Source organism: Podospora pseudoanserina, chromosome 2 (genome assembly GCF_035222485.1).
Source record: "Podospora pseudoanserina strain CBS 124.78 chromosome 2, whole genome shotgun sequence".
Classification (NCBI taxonomy): domain Eukaryota; kingdom Fungi; phylum Ascomycota; class Sordariomycetes; order Sordariales; family Podosporaceae; genus Podospora; species Podospora pseudoanserina.
In genome coordinates, this window is record NC_085921.1 from 1,403,434 (window position 1) to 1,416,747 (window position 13,314).

General features: G+C 54.4%; 6 protein-coding genes across 6 annotated transcripts; 1 reads left to right on the plus strand and 5 right to left on the minus strand.

Moving 5' to 3' along the window:
- Positions 1-844: 844 nt before the first annotated feature.
- On the minus strand, positions 845-2,450 carry QC764_202935 (uncharacterized protein; the record flags this gene model as incomplete). The annotated part of the gene is made up of 2 exons (XM_062943992.1): positions 2,274-2,450; positions 845-2,206 (listed from the first exon to the last, which is right to left on the minus strand). Exons 1-2 carry the CDS (start codon positions 2,325-2,327, stop codon positions 845-847), a joined length of 1,416 nt encoding a protein of 471 aa, XP_062802765.1. The 5' UTR covers positions 2,328-2,450.
- A 185-nt stretch (positions 2,451-2,635) lies between these two features.
- Positions 2,636-5,907, minus strand: TKL1 (Transketolase). The gene is made up of 5 exons (XM_062943993.1): positions 5,324-5,907; positions 5,103-5,149; positions 4,921-5,016; positions 4,747-4,831; positions 2,636-4,683 (listed from the first exon to the last, which is right to left on the minus strand). Exons 1-5 carry the CDS (start codon positions 5,375-5,377, stop codon positions 2,911-2,913), a joined length of 2,055 nt encoding a protein of 684 aa, XP_062802766.1. The 5' UTR covers positions 5,378-5,907; the 3' UTR covers positions 2,636-2,910.
- An 840-nt stretch (positions 5,908-6,747) lies between these two features.
- Positions 6,748-8,172, plus strand: QC764_202950 (uncharacterized protein; the record flags this gene model as incomplete). Its single annotated transcript, XM_062943994.1, has 2 exons — positions 6,748-6,783; positions 7,048-8,172. The coding sequence occupies exons 1-2, from the start codon at positions 6,769-6,771 to the stop codon at positions 8,170-8,172; spliced, it is 1,140 nt and encodes a 379-aa protein (XP_062802767.1). The 5' UTR covers positions 6,748-6,768.
- A 205-nt stretch (positions 8,173-8,377) lies between these two features.
- QC764_0033320 (uncharacterized protein) lies at positions 8,378-10,297 on the minus strand (the record flags this gene model as incomplete). Its single annotated transcript, XM_062940209.1, has 3 exons — positions 8,378-9,305; positions 9,362-10,195; positions 10,233-10,297. 3 exons carry the CDS (start codon positions 10,295-10,297, stop codon positions 8,378-8,380), a joined length of 1,827 nt encoding a protein of 608 aa, XP_062802768.1.
- A 179-nt stretch (positions 10,298-10,476) lies between these two features.
- Positions 10,477-11,415, minus strand: QC764_0033330 (uncharacterized protein; the record flags this gene model as incomplete). Its single annotated transcript, XM_062940210.1, has 2 exons — positions 10,477-11,129; positions 11,202-11,415. 2 exons carry the CDS (start codon positions 11,413-11,415, stop codon positions 10,477-10,479), a joined length of 867 nt encoding a protein of 288 aa, XP_062802769.1.
- Positions 11,416-12,251: 836 nt separating this feature from the next.
- On the minus strand, positions 12,252-13,268 carry SNU13 (RNA binding protein snu13; the record flags this gene model as incomplete). Its single annotated transcript, XM_062943995.1, has 2 exons — positions 12,427-13,268; positions 12,252-12,371 (listed from the first exon to the last, which is right to left on the minus strand). The coding sequence occupies exons 1-2, from the start codon at positions 12,874-12,876 to the stop codon at positions 12,252-12,254; spliced, it is 570 nt and encodes a 189-aa protein (XP_062802770.1). The 5' UTR covers positions 12,877-13,268.
- Between the last annotated feature and the right edge of the window lie 46 nt (positions 13,269-13,314).

Sequence of the window (13,314 nt, forward strand, 5' to 3'; positions counted from 1 at the left end):
GGCCGAATGACTTCCCAAGGGAGGAGAAGTGGTTGTTTAGAGGAAGAAGAATCAGAGGCCTGTAGCAAAGAAGAAGAGAGTGCTTATACCTGACCTAGCCCTCAAGCAGGCAAAGAACCACCTTCAACGCCCTACGTCAACCTCAACCTCCCCGAGATGCCTGATCTATCTGTAGGCAGCCAGATAGGTATCATACTGGAATCTCTCGTTGACCTCCTGTACGATGTGATTGCACATATCTACAGGACGTGACATCTATCTGGTATGGCAGCACACATCTTGCTCATGTCCGAGCTGTCAAGGTCGCCGCAAAACAAACCACACAGCAACCATATACAGCTTGATAAACCTCATAATAAGACTCGGTAGACATCACACCCCAAAGGCGCCCTAGCCTGATATCCCTGGGCAGGTGGTCGTCTTATCATCCGACCATTTTCCCCCATCAATTTCAAAATGAAATCTCACAGGGTCACCATTGTGAACCAACATGTAAAACCAAAAACCCATGAAATTCTACTCGAGTTTCCACAAGACACCTGTCTGGAACACTTATGAAAATCAAACCTCAAATATCTCCCCCACCCCCACCCCCTCCCCCCCTCCCCTCCGATTCTCCACCAAATCCAACCTCCACCCCTCCCAATTCTTCAACCCCCTCTTAATCTCCTTGATCCTCTCCAACCTCTTCCTCCCCTCCTCCTCCTGCGCCCTCCTAAACGCCTCCTCATCAAACTCCAGTTCATCATCATCATCGTCCAAAAACCCATCATCCTGATGTCCGTGTCCGTGATGATGCCCATGATGTTGATGGCCACCACCAGTCAGAGCACTCAACCCGCTACTAATCAACTGCCCAAACCCACCCCCCTGCCCGTGCCCCTGTCCCGGTCCCGGTCCCCCCCCCCAAGTCAACATTCTCATACGTCTCCCCCTCAGGCCCAACCTGCATCTCCTTCCTCTTCTCATGCCAAATCCCCCTCCTCAAATCCGCATTCTCCCCCTCCAGTTCCCTGATCCTCCTTTCTAATCGGGCTCTCTCCTCATCAATCAGCTCATCAACACCCTCATCATCCCCTCCCCCCTCCTGCGCGTCCTTTTTCCTCAGCTTCAAATTCTCCGCCTCCACCTTCTCCAATTGCCCCTGAACCTCCCCTAATTCCTTCTCCAATTTCTCCTTCTCCCTCTTCAACCCCTGCATCCGTGCATCGTGCTCCTTATGCAACGTAGTAAGCGTAACAACCTTCTTCTCCAACCCCTCCACCTTCTTCACCAACCCCTCCTTCTCTTCCCTCACCTCCTTGGCCTCCTTCTCCAACTGGCTCGCCTTCGTCTCAGCCGACGACCTAGCCGAACCCTCCTTGACAACCTTCTCACTCACCCTCTCGAGCGCAACCTTCAAATCCCCCACCTCCCTCTGCGCCAACCCCGCCGCCCTCTCCGCCCTACCCAGCTTCTCCTCCAACGCAGCCACCTGCTCGTTCTCCCCACCCCCCGCGCTCAACCTCTCCACCTGCGCCCTCAACCGTCCCATCTCCAGCTCCATCGTCTGAATCGTCTCCCTCGCCCGCTCCAGCTCAGCAGCTGGTGGCGGGCTCGCAACAGAAATACTCCCACCCCCACCCCCATGCCCCTTCCTCTGCGCCATGAGCTGCTGATTCTGCCTCTTCAAACCCTCGATTTCATTCTTGAGCTTTTCCACCTCCCCATCATCATTCTTCCCCCCCTCAGCCTCCCTCAAATCCTCAAGCTCACCCTCCACCCTCCCCAACTTCCTCTCCAACTCTTTGGCTTCCTTCTCCCACCTCCCCTTTTCCTTTTCCAGTTCCTCAATTTTTGCTTGTTGCTTCCGGTAGATATCCATCGCCGTCTCCCCACCTTCCCCCCCCAACCCAGGGCTGAGAGGCCCTAACCCCCCAGCACCACCCGCACCACTTCCCAGGGAAATCGACCCCTGTCGGAAACTCGTCGAGCGAGCCTTGGACGCCTGGGCAAGTGACGACGGTGGTGCGCTTAAGGTCGGGGAGCCAGCGCTGTCAACAGCTTCCTCTTCTTCCGCGGGAGGAGGAGGAGGAGGAGGAGCAACAGCATCGGCGGTTGGCTCGGGGGTCCCAGTCGCGGGGGTATCAGTCGCGGTGTCTTTCTCGTCGCCAGTGTCCTTTGTTTTCTTGCCCGTCTTTTTGGCCTTCTTCTTCATTGCCTCGACCTATACCACAACAGGAAACAGTTAGAACCTGGGGGTGGGGAGATAGCAGCACTGTCGGGGGACAAACCCTCTTCTTGGCCGCGGCGAGCTTCTCAGCTCGTTCCTTTTCTTCGTCGGCCATTTTTGCTGTTTTCTTCAATGTCTCAACCGGTTACTGTCCTTGACGTAAGAAGAGATGGTAGGAAACACCAGAGTTGGACGTGAAAAGAGCTTAGTTGTTGCAAGGTGGGAGCAAGTCGCATGGGCGAAGGTGGCATCAAAGCAACAAGCCACAAAGGCCAACCAGTTACCAGGTAAGCTGGGGTGACCTGAGGGCCCCATAGCGCCCAATGCACACTTCCCTGTCAGTAAGCCACAGGGGTACAGGGGTACTGGGGTACCCAAAGGTGACGCCATTCTTCTGTCTCAACAACTTCCCCTTTAAAACATCTCTCCAAAACATACACACATGACAGTCAGGCAAGAGTTAACGTCATAAGCGGTCTATTGCTTCCATCATCATGCTATACTATTCATAAACGCAGTTATTCCCGCAAAAAACCAAAACCCAATCATACAGCATTTCCACCCGACAGTTTTCCCATCGGTCCAATCCTTTTAAAATCACCAAATTGACAGGCCTGGTTACCGTCTACCTACATTATTGCAACTTTTTATATTGGATTTTTTGTATCCTCGTCCCCTCTCCACTTTCGTCTCCCTCTTTAGAGGATCTGCTGGAAAGCGCGGTTGATGGGCGAGCGGACGGGGACACCCTTCCAGAAGTCAATGGTCTGGAGGGCGCGCTTGGCAATACCCTCGGGGGTGAACTCAAACTTGGCATAGACGTCCTTGTAGGGGCCCGAAGCACCGAAGCGGTTCAGGCCGAACTGCTCGTGAGTGTACTTCTCCCAGCCCATGGTGGACATGACCTCAATGGACAGAGAGGGGATGCCGTCGGGGAGAACGCTGAGCTGGTAGTCCTTGGGCTGGGTGTCAAACACCTCGAAGCAGGGAAGAGAGACGACACGGGCCTTGATGCTGTGCTTCTCGGCGAGGAGCTTGACGGCGTCAATAGCAATGCAGACCTCGGAACCGGTGGAGACAAGGGTGATGTCGGCACCCTCCTGCTCGTGGAGGACGTAGCCACCCTTGATCGCCTTCTCGATGGTGGAGCCCTCCAGCTGGGGAAGGTTCTGGCGGGAGAGAGCGATGATGCTGGGGGTGTGCTTGGAGGTGAGAGCGACGTAGTAGGCAGCCGACGTCTCGTTGCCATCGGCGGGGCGCCAGACCATGCAGTTGGGAAGGGCGCGGAAGTGAGTGAGGACCTCGATAGGCTGATGGGTGGGACCATCCTCGCCAAGACCAATGGAGTCATGGGTGGCGACCCAGATGGCGCGGACCTGGGACAGGGCAGAGAGACGGACGGCACCGGCGGCATAGGACACGAAGTTGAGGAAAGTACCGCCGTATGGAATGATGGTACCATAGGCAGCGAGACCGTTCATGATGGCGCCCATGCCGTGCTCACGGACACCATAACGGATGTAGCGGCCGTCGTATGTGCCGAGGCCGGTCGCCGGGGGCTGGAAGTCGATCGAGCCCTTGGAGCGGGTAAGGTTGGAACCGGTCAAATCGGCGGAACCACCGACAAGCTCGGGGACGGCATCGAAGATCTTGTTGATGACAATCTCGGAGAGCTTTCTGGAAGCAACGGCGGCGTCGGCAGGGGTATAGACGGGGAGGTTCTTCTCCCAGCCCTCGGGAAGGTCACCCTTCTGGCGACGGACGAGGTCGGCGGCCTCACCCTTGTATTCCTCAGAGTACTTGGCGAACAGCTTGTTCCACTCCTCCTCGGCGGCGGCGCCGGCGTTGGAAGCCTTGCGGCAGTGGTCATAGACCTCCTGGGGAACGTCGAAGCTCTTCTCGGGGTCGAAGCCGAACTTCTCCTTGAGCTGCTTGATGTCGTCAGCCTTGAGGGGAGCACCGTGGACACCGTGGGTGCCCTGCTGCTTGGAGCCGAAACCGATGATGGTCTTGAGCTGGATAAGCGTGGGCTTGTCCTTGACCTCCTGGGCCTTCTTGAAGGCGTGGAGGATGCCCTCGAGGTCGTTGTCACCGTCCTCGACGGTGATGGTGTGCCAGCCGTAAGACTCGTATCTCTTGAGGACGTCCTCAGTGAAAGCCTGGTTGGTGTCGCCGTCGATGGTGATGTGGTTGTCGTCCCAGACGGCAATGAGGTTGCCGAGCTGGAGATGGCCGGCGAGAGAGCAGGCCTCGGAGGAGACACCCTCCATCAAGCAGCCGTCGCCGAGGAAGGCGTATGTGTAGTTGTCAACGAGGTCGTAGCCGGGCTTGTTGAAGACGGCGGCGGTGTGGGCCTGGGCCATGGCAAGACCAACAGCGTTGCTGATACCTTGGCCGAGAGGGCCAGTGGTGACCTCGACACCGGGGGTGTCATGGGCCTCGGGGTGACCGGGGGTGATGCTGTCGACGGTCTATAGTTATGGCTGTCAGAATGCTGGCCAACACTGGAAGGCAGAAAATAAGCTCCAACTTACACGGAAGGCCTTGAGGTCATCAATGGAGAGGGCATAGCCGTAAAGGTGGAGGAGGGCATATTGGAGCATGCAGCCGTGGCCGTTACTGTAGGTTCATGCGGTCAGATCATGGCTCACTCATCCCGCGGCAAGCTGTGTGTAAGCTGGGGACTCAAGCGAGAGAGGAGCACTTACGAGAGAACAAATCTGTCGCGGTTGAGCCACTTTGGGTTCTTGGGGTTGAATCTCATGATCTTGTTGAAAAGAACGTGGGCAACTGGTGCCATGCCCCTACACTGGTGTCAATAACCTCAAGCCTTGGTTGCGCCGGCATCGGGCAGTCCGTGTTTTTGACGCCATCGTCGCGGGGAGCTTACATTGGGGCACCGGGGTGACCGGAGTTGGCATGAGCGGTCGCATCGGCCTGGAGGAGAGAAAAGGTGAGTGGCTGGCCATGATGAATGCGCTCTCAACAGTGTTGCCATCGCCGAATTGGACACATGGTGGAATGCGAACAAGATTGCGATGGCGGGGGCGGGGTTCCCTTTTTTTTTCTGTTGAGAGACTCTTTTCGGGATGGAGGGGTCCGTTCACTTACGGCCAGAACACGGATCGTGTTGATGGTCTTGGTGTCAACCTCGGTGAAGCCCATCTTTGCGGTTTGTCTGGATGAATCTGAAGACAATGACAAGATAGGAAGATGTTACGAGGAGAAAGGGGAGGAGGGGGGGAGTCACTGGATATATGAAGAGGGAAGTGGGAAGAGAGCGAAAGGTTCCTGGTGGGGTGTTTTAGCCCAAGGGCTCCAAGGGGCAAGGGGAGGGCGTTGGGGGTCGGGACGGTGGTGTGTGTCGACAGAGTGGGGTTGTGCCTCTGGGGAGTTCCAGGTAGGAGAGCTTCCCCTGCCCGTGCCTTCTGGAGCTCTGGTTCGCCCGGATGAATGCCAGCTGTGGACCTTTTGGGGGAGACCAGGGACCTCGAGGATCTAATCTCTCACCTCTATCGTCTCTGCCAGCCGGTTTTTGTCTCTTTTTTTTTTTTTATTCATTTATTTATTTATCTATTTTTTTTTTTTTTGTTTTTTTTTTAAAAAAAAATTTATTCTTTTTTTAATCTTTTTTATTTAATTTTTTTTGGCCCCAGCCGCGTTGATCTTTTTTTCCCAACTTTTTTCTGTAGTCGCCTAGCATCGGAGCTGGCGGAGCTTAGTGACGTCGAGAAGTCTTTGACGTTGCTGGCGTGCTTACCTTAGCTCCGGCTTGTTCTTAGCTTCCCCATCAAAAAGATATATATCCTCAATAACTTTATTATACTAAATACTTTTTACCTAGCTGTACCTCGAGGGAAAGGAGGCTGTCTAAGGGAATGCCTAAGTGTGAGCGCAATGAAACAACACAGCAGCACATTGGCCATTGCTTGCCCCTCCAAAGCTGCCCCGCGTTTTTCCAGCTTGGGTGGCTCCAAGAAAGATGATCAATCACGACCAAGATATCACAAAGCCATGCTGCTCACTCAGCGAACCAGAATCTCCGCTCCGCGGTAATGTTATCTCTGCCTTGGATCTTTGGAATTCCTGATTCTCCGGCCGAACAGCTGGCTTTCTATAAACGGCCCTATCTCCGTCAGCAGGAAAGACCCCTGAAGAACGAAATCGGAGGTTCGCCCGATCTGAATGTCAGTTCACTTCGAGGATGGAAAACAAATGAAGGCACCTCTTCGTGGGGTCCGTAGACGGCGGGACGGCGGGGTCATCTTTTGCTTGCCGTGCCCATGAGCTGGTGGAGGCGAGCGTTATTGGCCACAGCTTTGCCTCTGGTTGGGCCATGATGAAACGACTTATTCATAGCACAAAGCACCAGACACATGGCGCTTGCCACGCCATCCTGCTGCTACATGCCGAGAGTCTTTTGGCGTTACGTGATGCCCGGCAGAATACATCCGTTTGATGGGGGTGGACTTACTCAGGGTGTCAGGGTCTGGTGAGGTGTAAATCCCGATAAGGGTTAGGGTCCAAGCGTAGATAACTTGGAACTAAAAACTTCAATGGTGGGGGGAGGGGTACGTTCTTACACGTTTCTGTCTGTCTGTCTCAACACCAAGTCTCATCCCGCGAACCATCCAATTCAGGCTAAAATCTGATAGAGGCATTTAAACCCGCCTAGACCCTGCGTCCCCACACCCCAGCTACCACCGGGCTGAGTGTTAGAGCAAGGCTGAGAAAGTCTCTTACAACAACATCTCCCAAAAGAGAAATTACACAACATTCAGCCTCTGCCTCACTCACTCACAACCTGAGCCCATCTCATTATGGTCCAAGCAAAGCTGGATACCGCCCCTCAAAAGGCACGGTCAAAACAAACAGCGTCAAAACCAAAGCGAAGACGTCAAACCCCAGAGCAACACAAGCTCAAACCAAACCCCAACAATGAAAAGGTCATCATCTCACCTTCGGAGCTAACACACTACCAACTCATCCTCGATATCTTCACCCGAACCTTCAACGAAACTCTCACCGATGCCGACTTCAGCAAGAACCTGCAAACCCTCAAGCAATCCCTCTTTGACCGAGACTTCGCCACGGCCTTCACGAACACCCCCTCCAACCTCCCAATCTACTCAGCCCGCTGGTCACCCCCACGAGCTCTGGCCTACTCATCCATCTTCACCTCCTTATCCCGCTACCTCCCCAGACTCTACTCACCCACCAACACCCTCCCCTGCCTCGCCATAGGAGGCTGCTCCGCCGAACTGGCCGCCTTTGCCTCAGCCCTCACCCTCCTTCCTGGTTCCCCCTCCGGCAGCCTCACCCTCTTGGACTCTGCCCCATGGAGTGAAGTTCTCACCAACTTATCAACCTCCCTTACGAGCCCCCCCCCAATATCAAAATACGCCTCCAAACTCACCGTCCAACAACCACCCTTTATCCCCGCCGAGAAGCTCACCTACACCTTCCTCCAACAAGACGCCCTCACCACCCCCTTCAACAAGCTTTTCTCCTCTGACACCCCCCAACTGGTAACCCTCTTCTTCACCCTCAACGAACTCTTCACCTCCTCCGGCATAGGAAAAACAACCTCTTTCCTCCTCAATCTCTCCTCCGCCATCTCGTTAGGTTCGCTCCTTCTAGTGGTCGACAGTCCGGGGTCCTACTCCGAAACAACCGTGGGAACCTCTCACAAGAAATACCCCATGGCGTGGTTGCTCGACAAGATTCTCTCGTCAGTCTGTCCGGACGTCAAGCCTTCAGAAACGCCCGAGGGGAGGATAAAGTGGAAGAAGCTCGAGAGCCACGAGTCGATTTGGTTCAGGTTGCCAGAGGGGGAGCTGGACTACCCTATCGGGCTGGAGAATATGCGGTACCAGATGCACCTGTACAAGGCTGTGGATCCCGCTGATCCAGAAAAGGAGGAGAGTGGTGAGGAGGAGGGTGATGATGATGAAGAGTGAAAAAGGGAAAAAGTAAAAAAGAATATACTATTAATCACCCACTAATTGACTTCCCTGCCATTGTTGCTATGTTCGCCTGCTATCTATCTACTCTCATTACGGCTCATGTGACCCGCCCGCACTGCTATGCTTGAAAAGACACAATTCTCTCCCTCAAAACAAACAAGACAATAAAAGAAAAGAAAAAAAGAAAAAAAGAGAAAAATCAAGCCCAAACCAACTTCTTAACCCTGTGCCCCAAAGTCTCCAGCAACCCCGTGTTCTTCTTCGCCTCCGCCACACTGATAATATCCCCCTTCTCAATCAAATGTCCCTCCCCCTCCCCCTTCTCCCCCTTCACCTCCCTCGGCTGATTCAACAGCGCCAACCTCTCAATCTCGGCCGCGATAACAACCACCTGCTGAATCTCGGTAAGCCGCGCAATGTCCTCATCCTCCTCCTCCTCCCCCCCAATCTTCACCTTCCCAGCACCACTCACAGCAGCAGACGTCTGGCTGTACAACGCCTTCAACGCAATCTTCCTCGTAGGCGTCGTCACCGCAGCAGCAGCAGCAACATTCTTTCCCGAAAAGAAGCCCGCCACCCCCGACAGCGCCGCGCTCGCAAAGTCGTCATTTGTCGGTTTCGGGTGATCACTCATGCTCGACAACGACCTCGTGTTGACACGCGTGACGTCCGTCAACCCAGGCTTGTACTCAATCACCAACCCCACGTTCCTCAGCTCGTCCACCTGCGCAGGCGAGATGGTGCTCGTGATATAAGTCCCGAATCTAATCTTTGTCACATGCGCCAGGTCAACCCTCTCAAAGCTAGAGACCTTGTCGAGGTTCCAGTCAAACCGGCAGAGATAGAGGGCCGAGTCGGTAAGTAGCAAGACTGCCTCCTCAAAGGTGGCACTGCGGATGGTGTCCGGCGTGCTAGGCGTGAGGAAGGCCCAACCACCAATAAATTCCTCTGCTTCGTCTTCAATAACCCGTTTCTGGCAGAGCTCAATGGCCTGCTGGCGCATGTTTTGCATCGATACCGCCGGGTCCTTGGTCATCATGTTTGCTTCAAACTCTTCAAACACAAGGGAGGTGACGTTCCCCAACAAAAAATCGATGCTGGCTTGGAGAAAAAAGTCGTTAAACATCCTGCCACACTGTTAGCAACCCAGCAACCCACAGTCGGGATCGGTGCAGAAACATACCCATTAAACAACCTCGTCAAGCTCAACCCAGCATCCGTCAACGCCCCCCTATAATTCCTCTTCCTCGTCCTCGTATAATCCCCCTTCATCGCCCCGGTCCCCGCATACTGCTTCCCGATCGCATCCCCATTATCCGCCCACAACCCATTAAACCAGCTATTCTCCTGATCTTTTTGCTTTTCCATATCAATACCCTCCTCCCTCAGCTGCAAATCCAGCATAAACTTCCCAAACGAGCTCTGACAAACATTCGTCCGATCCAAACAATCCATACAATTCGTCCTCAACACCCCCTTTTGTCTTCGCTCCACAACCCCATCCACCACAACACTACTCCCCAGCTCCTCCAGCCTCCCGCCCAAAATCTCCAACAACACGCTCACATTCTCAAACTTCATCCCCCTGCACACCGAGTGAAAATCAAACCACTCGAACCCGATCTTTTCCTTTCCCTCCTTCACCAACTCCTCGTTCAACCTCTCCACGCCCCGTTCGTAAACCTCCCCAATCGGCGCCTCGACCCCATGTTTCTCCACCAAATTCACCACCTCCAACCCCCCGTACCGCTCCCCCAACCGTCCGAAATGCTTCCTCAACGCCGCAAAGTTCGCCTCCTGACTATGCTGCAAGACCGGCGTCGGCTTCAACGAATACGGACTCTGAGTAAAAAACACCGGGAAACTCCCCCTGACTTGCGCAAAACTATACACCCTCCCCTTATCCCCCCCATCAGCCTCATACAAAATCTGCTCCGTCTCGACCCCATTCGCCACCCATCCCTGCTCGTCAATCCCCCGACGCAAATACCTCAACCCCGCCCGTTTTATACTCCTTCTGCTTATCACCGTGATAACAAACTTCCCTCTCCTACCCCCTTCTTCCCCCCAATCCCCCCCTCCCCTCCCGTTTCTCCTCCGAGGGCGACAGATCCCTCATCTCCACTCTCCCCCCCTTTCCCCCTCATCCTTCTGAGCCGGGCTCTCGTCCACCGTAAACTCCCCTCCCCCACAAACCCCTGCATCAGCGGCAAAACCACCCCCTCCACCCCCGCCTCCCTGAACCGTCTCATGATGTGCCCATTCCAGAAATATTCCCCCTCCCCCTCCCCAGCCCTCTCAACCCCCATCCGCCAACCTCCTCGTAACATCAACATCATACCCAAAGAAGAACGTCCTGCTACTCCCAAACAGTATCTGTGCCGTCCTCAGCAACTTGGGCAACAACTCAATCGCAGCCTCGCTCCCATCCGCCCCATCCGGGATCTGAAACCTCGTCGGCACGTTCTTATTGCTCGCCCTATTCTGCTGGGCAGGAGGAGTGCCAGAGTCGGGCGTAAGGCCCATCTGCCTTTTGTTCTCCGCCGCCCACCCGGAGCGGGAAAACCACCTCTGCGCAAAACGACCATAACTCCCCCGTCTACTAATCACATCCTTCGCAATACTACTGCTGCTCGTATTCTCAGGAGGAGTGATGGCGTCGTCCTCCGTTGCTGACTCGACCGCGTCATCACGAGGCAGTTCATCAATCCCCAACCCCCCCGTTTCTTCGTCACCGCTGGTAGACTGGCTTGTGCTCCCCTCCTTCTGCAGCCTGTTCTTCAACGCCAGCGCCGTCTTCCCAATCGAATCCGCCGCTTCCTGCCGGGAGGTGAGGGGTGTCAAAGCGACTTCGGTGACGACGTAGATGGGGTGGCGACCAAACAAATTAGCGACCTGCTGCCTTCGGGTGACGGTGATGAGGTAGGAGTAGTGAAACACTGTTATTATGCCTGTATGATCATCCCACCCACTGCGTCAACATCATGTACCGGAGAGATGGCGGGGGCGGGAAAGAGACAAACCAACAACCCCATAAGCCTCAAAACTCTCGCTCGTCGCTGGCGGTGCGTGATCCCTCCCGACGGTCGAAACAGAAACATTACTCCCATACTTGATCTTCACCAGCGGCAACGGCGGGGGCCGACTCCCGTCTTTGGAGGGGACAGGGTTCAAAGGGTGAAGAAGCAGGCCGTCGACCGCCGCGGCGACGAGGACCTTGCGGGCTAGGCCGGGCATTTCGTTGTTTCTGTGTTCCCTGCTGTAAATGATCCGAGGTCGGTATGTCTTATATGTAGAAAAAAAAAGTTTATGCAGAAGGGGTTCAGGCTAGAAAAAGGGGCAGGCAGCTTGGAATGCAGTGTAAGTGTAAGCTATGACGCAAAATGTTGCTGTTGGGTACATGAGCTGATCGATGTAAGCTCTCATACCGTTGTCGTTGTTCCTAAAGGTTGAAAATGCTCGAACAAGTCACACGAATCAATAACTGACTGGTCCCGTGATCACTTGAGACTTGAACAAAAGAAGGCCAACAACCTTGAGGGGCACGGGGGGAGGGTCTCGAACTTGGGCTGGCAGGTGTGAGAGTGATGATGTCTTTTAAATGGGCATGGTGGGGCCCCACGCCAGCGCCAGTTGCGCAGCCAAAGAGCGTCACTGTGCAGAAGCAGCCCCCCCACGTCAGACGACCCAATGAATAACGAATTACACACACCCCACACCCAACCCCAACCCTAGCTATATCTAAATCCAAAGTCAAATACCAGCTACCCGACCCAAACGTGAAACGGTAAAGACCGATGGATACACAACGCAAAAAGAAAAGGCCCTGATGACGATGAAGTTTTGATTTTCTAGAAGGAAGGCTACTGCAGAAAACGTCTGCAAGTTGATGTAGCAACCCCAACGCTCACAAAAATGACGTTGGGGATATAGATAAAAGCAACATATCTCAGTTTGTTTTTCATCCATTTCTGTCCATCCATCCAATAGTATAACCCATCCTCAGATTTTCCCTTTTTTTTCTTCTTTTTTTTTTTCCTCTCTCGCTTTAGCCAACCGCAAAAATTGCTACTTTACATAGCAAGTCTCTCGACCTTGTCGCGGAGGGCACGGATCTTGGAGTTGAGGTCGGAAGCCTCGTTGGAGGTAAGGGAGACGGCGATCACGGCGCGGGAGACACCGCAGGCACGACCCTGTAGGAGTCATTAGTTATACTGCGTCTTCAGAACTTGACAGACAAAAACATACCAGAGCAATCTTGCTGGGCACGTAAACGTAGGGCACGTTCTTCTCCTCAGAGATCAAGGGAATGTGGAGGACAATGCTGAGGGGAGCAGTGTCGGCGGCAAGGATGACAAGCTCGCTGGTGCCGCGGTTGATGGACTTGGTGGCCTCGTTGGCGCCCTTCTTGAGCTGCCTGTAGTGGCTGGCCTGCTGGACGCAGTCGAGAAGCTCCTGGACGAGAGCAGGGTCCTCGGCCTTGGGCCAGGCGGCAGAGTCGTTTTGACCAGACATTGTCGGTGTGGAAATGGATAGCGATAGTGTGTGCTTTTGTTTCCGATCGTCTCCAGGGTTCACTGCAGGTTTGCTCGCCCTGGGGGTGCTAGGGGATGTTGCTGGGGATTGCGACGTGAACGATGCAGAAGAAAGAGAAGATCTCAAAAATAAAAAAATGCGCCTGCGAAAAAATTCATCCATGTGTTTGCGCCTGCCCACCACCACCCAGCCGAGAGTTTGGGCGGTGTGGGGTTTCTGCCGGGCAGTTGTGGCACGGTGGCACGGTGACAGGCGACACGGTGACAACGCTTACCTAAGGCAAAGCTCGCTGGGGCCTGCCGAGCAAAGCTTTGCCCAGCCGATGCACAGCCAACCAACCTGCAACCTGGAAACACCTCGTCCAGCAAACACCAGCCAACAACTTGGAACCGTCATCCCCCCATCCACAGCAACTCGCCTTCAACCGCTGCCCGCCGACTTCAGTCAACAAACGTATCGCAACCACGCTTCCATCGCCTTCGAGCCTTTTATTTTCGAATCTTCCCTCAGTCGATACAGCTTCGTGCTTAAACAATCACAATGTCGGATCTCTGGTAAGCCGCTAGCCCGGGGGGTGTCCCCTCACACTTCCAACCACCA

Coding starts and splice junctions, on each gene's coding strand:
- TKL1 (XM_062943993.1), bottom strand. CDS start 5,377: ATGGGCTTCACCGAGGTTGACACCAAGACCATCAACACGATCCGTGTT. Junction 5,150..5,323: donor ACACGATCCGTGTTCTGGCC/GTAAGTGAACGG, acceptor TCTCTCCTCCAG/GCCGATGCGACCGCTCATGC. Junction 4,832..4,920: donor CGCGACAGATTTGTTCTCTC/GTAAGTGCTCCT, acceptor ATGAACCTACAG/TAACGGCCACGGCTGCATGC.